Raw genomic sequence first — 7,089 nt, 5'->3', positions numbered from 1 at the left:
TATGAGTATTTTCTTATAATTGGTTAAATCGAAAATCGAATCGATAAGGACCAAAAATCGATAAATCGAAAACCAATAAAAAGTATCTAATTGGTTGGTTATTGGCTTTGCATATTTAAAAACCGAAAATCAATAAATCGAACCAATAACACATAAAATTGGACCGAACCGACCGATACACACCCCTAAATGTGATTCCAAAAAAATCAAAACTAAACGAAATCAATTGGATAAATAAAAACATACATCAAATTTATATATATTAGACGTTAATTAGGCTTTATCTATTTTCTTCATAATTTTGGTCATTTCAAGTCCAACACTTATTCAAGTAATTAAAATGAAAACTTGACCCATCTGGTTCCCCCAGTCCATTCAAGTTTTTAAGTATAAAAAAGTTTTGTCTTACTGGAATCATTGTGCTGCTATTTTGTGGAATTATAAGAGAGTTGTCGATAGCTATATGCTCGTTGCTTTGTGATTCCCTCAACAACATGGACTACATACGTGAAGTTCTCATGATGTTAGTTTCTATTTACCAATTGGATGTTAATGCCTTGAAGTCTCCATTAGCTTCTGCGTGTCCAAACATATTGCTTTGTATGATAAAAATACATTCTTAAAACCCGCAAAAACCAAACCAAACCGATAAAATCGAAATCAATAGAATTTATATTATATATAAAGGTTTTGGTTTGGTTTGAAAATTAAAAAACCATCTTTGTTGGTTTGATTTGGTTTCAATCGAAAATTGAGTCAAATAGGACGATGAACACCCCTAGCTGTTAATATCTCACAAAAACAACTTAACAAATCGCAAGAGTAAGTGAAAAAAAACACATTTTGTATACTGAACTTTGGCTTTATATATATAAAATGTTTCTTTTTTTTCAACCCGGCTGGGAAACCTCACTGCCGCAGTCTCTACCCTTTGGGTGAGCACTATGTGGTGAATACTTTGTGGTAATCTACTTACTGTGCAATAATTCGCAAACTGCACAGGTTATGCAAACCACACTAGGCAAGCCTACGTGAGCTCATGGTTGAGCAACAGATGAGATCGGATTTGATCCCTGGTTTCCCACGCGGATCGGAAACCCATCTCTCAACCACTCAACTATGCCTTGCGGGCAAAACACACAATTCTTGAAAAACAACATATAGTGTACAAAACAAGTAACTCAAAAGCATCCAAGTTTACAAAAAACATACAAAGGTAATTAAGAACAGGCAACAAGAAGTTTTCTCCTTGCTTAAATATTAATATTTAAGCAAAAGGAGAAACTGAAATATAGTACACTAATTCTTGTTAATGGTCAATTAGACTGAGGCCTAATTAATTTAGGCTACGACCATATTTCAAAACCATCACAAATTCTTCCGCAGAAGCTCCAACTTTTACTGTTTTTTCAGCAGTAGGTGCTGCATGTAACCACAGCTCTGCTAGATGATGCAGAGGCAAATTAGGACGAATCGGCATTCCTAACAAGCGAACTTCAACCTACATGTCAAATGATTAGGATCGAAATAATCAGGTGTCATGCAGAAAGTAACTAGACTAATTTTGAATAACAATAAGTATTTAGTTACCTCGTCCTGGCTCTGGAGATTCAGTTTTTTCGCAAGGTACTTCATTATGTAGGAAGACGGCATGTTTACATCCCTATTTAACAAGAAAAAGATGTATAGCATGTTCACTTTCCAACCAAACAACGAATAATACTTCAAGAAATAGTACCATAGTTAAAATATTGAATGTTCAAGCCACTGAACATTTCATATAGTGGTAAGATATATTCAAAGTGTTATCCCTCATCTAGAATTGGTACAACAACTATCTGGAACTTCAAGAATATATAGAAAAGATATGATATTTTTGTAAATATTTATCTGAATTCAAATGTAATAAAAAGACTTACTTGATCTTTATGAAGCGGGTAGGAATCTGTGGTAACGGTGAAGAACATTTTCTGAAACAACAATCACAAGAAGTAAAAAGAATTCTTTTTTTAAAATTCCATATCTAGTCAAATACCGTCACATAGATCAAAATATACAGAAGAATATAATACATAAAGTTGAAGGGCATAGAATTAAACTCACTGATTATCAGATGCAACCAAAGTGAACCAAATGGGATGGACTCTTTCATTCAGTACTCTAGTATTACCACTGCTTGTAGCTGCTGATGCTGCCTCATTAATAACTTGAACTTTTGCCACATTAATATTTGATCCATCAGCATCAGCATGAGGAGGAGACGGAGGAGGAAGAGGGTTATTTGTTTCTTTTTTCTTTCTGCCACGGCGTCCTTTTTTCCCTTTCCCTTTATCATTAGTACTACTTGATGGCATTGGTGTTGGTGATGTTGGTGGTGGTGTTGCTGCTGGTGGCGGAACAACAACATTTGATTTTTGAACAACATTATGTTTGCCAACTTTGTGTTCCTTAATTTTGCGAGTAGGAACATACTCCTCGTCTTCTTCATCATCATCACCATTCTCATCTTCATCATCGTCAAGATTGATTGGTATTGGGGTGGTGAATTTTGGAACAGGCTCTTTAGACTTGGATTTGTTGGAATTCAAGTCCAATGTGGCACCTTTTGTTAACAATTTGTGCAATGGTTCCCATAGGTCATTCATCCCATCCAATGGTTTAACACTTTTATTTTTCTTTGAGGATTCAGCAGCATAAGCAGAACTCTCAACCTTCAACAAGTGATCATAAGAGTTAGTACACTTTTTATTCACTTAGGAAGTCAAAGTATTCAGAATAAAATACACGAACAAGTCAATGAATTCAACATACAGTGTACATATAAAAGACTAATCTATCTACATATATAGTGTAACTTTTCGCGGTTAAGAGTTGTCAACTGACTCCCTTCTGATCTTGGTCCAACGGTCAACAAAATATTTAGAACTTGCTGTCTATCATGCCAAGTTCCAATTTGCGACAAATTCAATATGAGGATGACTTAGTAGGTTGAGAATGAGCTTAATCTACATATATACGCAGTTTGAGTTAAAAATAATGGGTTCAGTTGAATTCACAGAATGCAACCCGGATCTGTTAGTCTCAGATTCCAACCATGTCAATGACTTTCTCCTTGAGTGATTATTAGCAAAAGGTGCACTTCTCAGAGGCACATGTTGAAACATTAACAGTTGAAAATTAAAAGTACTGTCAAAGGATCAATCAAAATAATGAAGGACTAGACAAGAAATTTACTTAATACTAACATATGACTAATTATTTTAAAACATAAAATGGATTTCAATTAAGTACCTGTTGTTTATGTTGAGTAGCTTTGCCTGAAAGAAGAGTAGTACTGCTTGAACTTCCTGACTGATCTCCCTTTATCTGGATTATATCAATTATAATTGCATTTTTCATTTTACTCTGTCTCAAAAAGAATGATACTTTTCACACAACAACAACTACTACTATGTAAATAACTAGAACAAGACGTAGGTTTCATCAAGTACATACCTGTTGTTTATGTTGAGTAGTTTTGCTCGAAAGAAGAGGAATGGTTGAACTTCCTGCCTGTGGATATCCCTTATTCAAATCAACAACATAGTTAAATTTGGATGAATCTTGAAAACGAGCAACAGCATTAGCATTAGTATTATTTCGCGACCCTCTTCTTCTTCCTCTTCTTCCAACCTGAATCGTAGCATGATCATGATCATCAACAACAGGTGGTGTAGTATTTACTATGGAAGAAATTGATTTTTCCTTTCTCCTTGAACTTGAAGCAATGGCGGGAGGAGGAGGAGGAGAAGGTCTTGGTGGACTATCAATGAGCATATTGGGACTACTATTAATATCGATGTCCTCATGAGCTAACTTTTTGGGTTCTGCTTTTTTCGGTTTATTTTCGAGGAGTCCACTCTCAATTAATTCTCTTCTTTTAGCTGATATTATGTCTCTAATCCCTTGCACATGATGATCAGGCCTGTAAAATTAAGATTATAGGTTACATTATATATATATATATAATATAAACACACATATATGTGGTTCTGTAACCATGCTAAATTTGCCAGCGCTGGGATGGAATTACCGTTCTCCTTATTGGTTCGACGAAACCAAGAAGTCAAAAGGGAAAACGATTTCAAAATATTTTTAAAAAAAATTATAGTCAAAGAAAAAATTGTTTGACAAAAAATTGTTTGACCTCAAAAAAGTAACACCAGTTACATAAAATGGAAGTGCCTTTTTTTTTTTTTTTTTTTCAAATCGAATAGTAACTGTATCACATAAAATGAAGAACATACCTAATTTTCTGCAAGGGGGAAGCACCTAGATCCAAATTGCACTCTGGACAAAATTTCAATTTCTCTTCTGTTATCTTCCTTGTTATGCACTTCTTGCAAACTGTACAAAATATTAAACATGAATTAATCAGATTTCAGGAAAAAAAAACACAAAATGCCCATAAAAATTTACAAAATTATCTACATTTGCCCCCATAAAAAGACAAAAAGAGTGTGTTCTATCCGAAACAACTCTTTCTACCGTACTCAGACTACACTCTATGGATTACATTGGGTTGTTGTTGTTGTAAAACAAAAGAAGTTTGACAGATAACAAATTTCTTTTAATGAGAAGTAACCTTTTAATTCTTGAATAACATGAAAAATTTGCATATAGATTTGAAATTTAGAGCTAAAAAGGGACAAGAAAAAAAAAAGAAAAATACCATGCAAAAGTTCATCTCTTTTGATAGCTACAAGAAATAAAATCCAGAAATAAGACATAAAAATCATCTATCCAGTAGTTTTTCTCGACTAGGGCCAAATGCAACTGCCTGATCATACAAGGAAGTTAAAAAAGAAAAAAAAATTAAACAGTTTAATCAAGAAACATGATATATATGTGATAGATTTAAAAAGTCCATGCAAAGACCTAGATCACATAAACCTTGAAAATGACACAAACTCTACTGTAAAGAAATAAAAAAAAAATAATTCAAGATTATGAAATCACATGTACAAATGACTAATCAACATCACTGGAATTTAAAAAACCCATCTGAAATAGACTTTTTTTAAAAAGAAAAACATTGGAAAGAACCCGAAAAAATAAAATCAAGATCATAAAATCACAAGATCAAATGATTTATCAAAATCAGTGCAATAAAATTAAAAAAAAAGAAGAGAAAGATCTAACCAATCGTTCTTCTACTGATTATTCAAGTTCGATATGCTGTAAGTTCTAGGTCATATCGAAATGAAAAACCCTTAAGAAGGAGACTGAAGTCATCAATTTTAATTCGGCAATGCTTCATTTTAATAAATTATTTTTTTCTTAAAACGGAAAGAAGTAAAAAGAAATTCAAAAATTCAAAGACATTGAAATTACAAGTACATATGATTGACCAACATCACAAAAATAAAAAAAAGAATCCCCACCAAAGAAATTAAATTTAGATTAATTTTTTTTTAAGAAAAACATCCGCAAGATCATGAAACCACAAGTTCAAATAGTTTAATTATCAACATTGCCAAATAAAAAAACTTAAACCAAAAAATTAACTTCTTAAAGAAGATCAGAAAACATGTAACCAAATAATTCAATCATGAACCTCAAACAAAAATTCGATCGCACCATCAACTCGGCTAAGAATTCTAAATTGAAAAAGTAAACTAAACTTTACTTGAGACGAAGGAAGCAATGCCGAAAAAAAATCAGAGATCATGAAATCACAATTACAAATGATATAGCAACATTCAACATCACTCAAACAAAAAAAATGAAACCCCCCAAAAATAAATTAAATTAAAAATGAAAAAGATAAAAAATTCTCACATCTATGACAACATTCTTCAACAATGGTTACATCTTTACATAGCTTGTTACAAATTCCACATGTCAAAACACTTTTGATACTTGCTTGCCTTCTACTAAAATCATCCATCTTCCTTCATTCACTGCAAAAAAAAAATGTAAATAAACAATCAACAAAAAAGGAAACCGAATCAAATATTTATATTTTTTCCTTACATAAATCCACATTCTATTCTTGCACGTAAACCATATACAAAAAAAATAAATTAAATTAATTAGATACCTTTTTTTTTCTTGGTTTTGTGTTATGTTGTGTGTGTATGCGTGTAGAAAGATGAAAGAAAAAAAAGAAAGAAAGAAAGAAAGAAAGAAAGAAAGAAAGAAAGAGGGATATATATAGGAAGGAAAAGGGGAAGCGGCAGAGTTTGGAAGAAGTAACAACAATTAATTTTGAATAAGTTTGTATTTTTTGGATTGTTAGAATCATATGTGTGAAGAGGGTTTTTGGGATTAATACAAAAAATAATATGGACAAAGTTGGTTTTGAGTAAATGATCAACTATTTCTTCCATTGCTTTAACACACCATGAATGATAGCACCACCTTCAATCTTTTAAACTTTAGTGAAGAAGCTATACTATACTATGGGCTTAATTTTTCTTGTTTCTTTTTTCTTTTTTTCTTTTAGGGTTGTGTAGTGGGCAACTTGCGTGCGACTCATTTATTTTGTACATATATTGGATAATTCTATGTAAAGGTAAAATCAAATTTGAAGTTTATGAATTCGTGGAGATATCTAGATTTTAATAAGCGAGTCACGAGATAATTACTTTTAAAATTACCCTGCTAACAACGTGAAGTAAGCAACTCAATTATTTTGTACATATATCGGATAATTCTATGTAAAGGTAAATTCAAAATTTGAAGTTTACTAATTTTTTTTGGAGATTTCTAGATTTTAACAAGCGAGTCACGGGATAATTACTTTTAAAATTACCTTGCTAACAATGTGAAGTAAATAAATTTTAAAAAAAACAAAATTATTGTGTGTAAACCAATCACAAGTCAGCACTACTTTTTGTTGTACATACCGTAATTGAAAAATTATTTCTAAAGTATATACACAACTTAAATTATGCCCTAGGATGCACACAAATAATAAACATCCAAAATAATTTTAGGAGTGAACAGTTCTTACACTTCAACATGTGAAATTCCAAAACTTCACTAAGTATTATTCCCTTTAAGTCAACCAAAAATTGTTAAATCTGCTAGTAAATTTGTACCATT

The 7,089-nt window shown here is 31.9% G+C and overlaps 1 protein-coding gene across 1 annotated transcript; it reads right to left on the bottom strand.

Moving 5' to 3' along the window:
- Window positions 1–956: 956 nt before the first annotated feature.
- LOC107866637 (E3 ubiquitin protein ligase DRIP2) lies at window positions 957–6,129 on the bottom strand. The gene is made up of 9 exons (XM_047409138.1): window positions 6,083–6,129; window positions 5,821–5,942; window positions 4,287–4,386; window positions 3,496–3,964; window positions 3,292–3,366; window positions 2,104–2,711; window positions 1,920–1,970; window positions 1,591–1,663; window positions 957–1,501 (listed from the first exon to the last, which is right to left on the bottom strand). The coding sequence occupies exons 2-9, from the start codon at window positions 5,927–5,929 to the stop codon at window positions 1,337–1,339; spliced, it is 1,650 nt and encodes a 549-aa protein (XP_047265094.1). The 5' UTR covers window positions 5,930–5,942; window positions 6,083–6,129; the 3' UTR covers window positions 957–1,336.
- Window positions 6,130–7,089: the final 960 nt, after the last annotated feature.

Source organism: Capsicum annuum, chromosome 3 (genome assembly GCF_002878395.1).
Source record: "Capsicum annuum cultivar UCD-10X-F1 chromosome 3, UCD10Xv1.1, whole genome shotgun sequence".
Lineage (NCBI taxonomy): Eukaryota > Viridiplantae > Streptophyta > Magnoliopsida > Solanales > Solanaceae > Capsicum > Capsicum annuum.
This window is presented reverse-complemented; position numbering and strand designations above follow the sequence as displayed.

Coding starts and splice junctions, on each gene's coding strand:
- LOC107866637 (XM_047409138.1), bottom strand. CDS start 5,929: ATGGATGATTTTAGTAGAAGGCAAGCAAGTATCAAAAGTGTTTTGACA. Junction 3,965..4,286: donor TCCCCCTTGCAGAAAATTAG/GTATGTTCTTCA, acceptor TTAATTTTACAG/GCCTGATCATCATGTGCAAG. Junction 1,502..1,590: donor ATCTCCAGAGCCAGGACGAG/GTAACTAAATAC, acceptor TTTGACATGTAG/GTTGAAGTTCGCTTGTTAGG.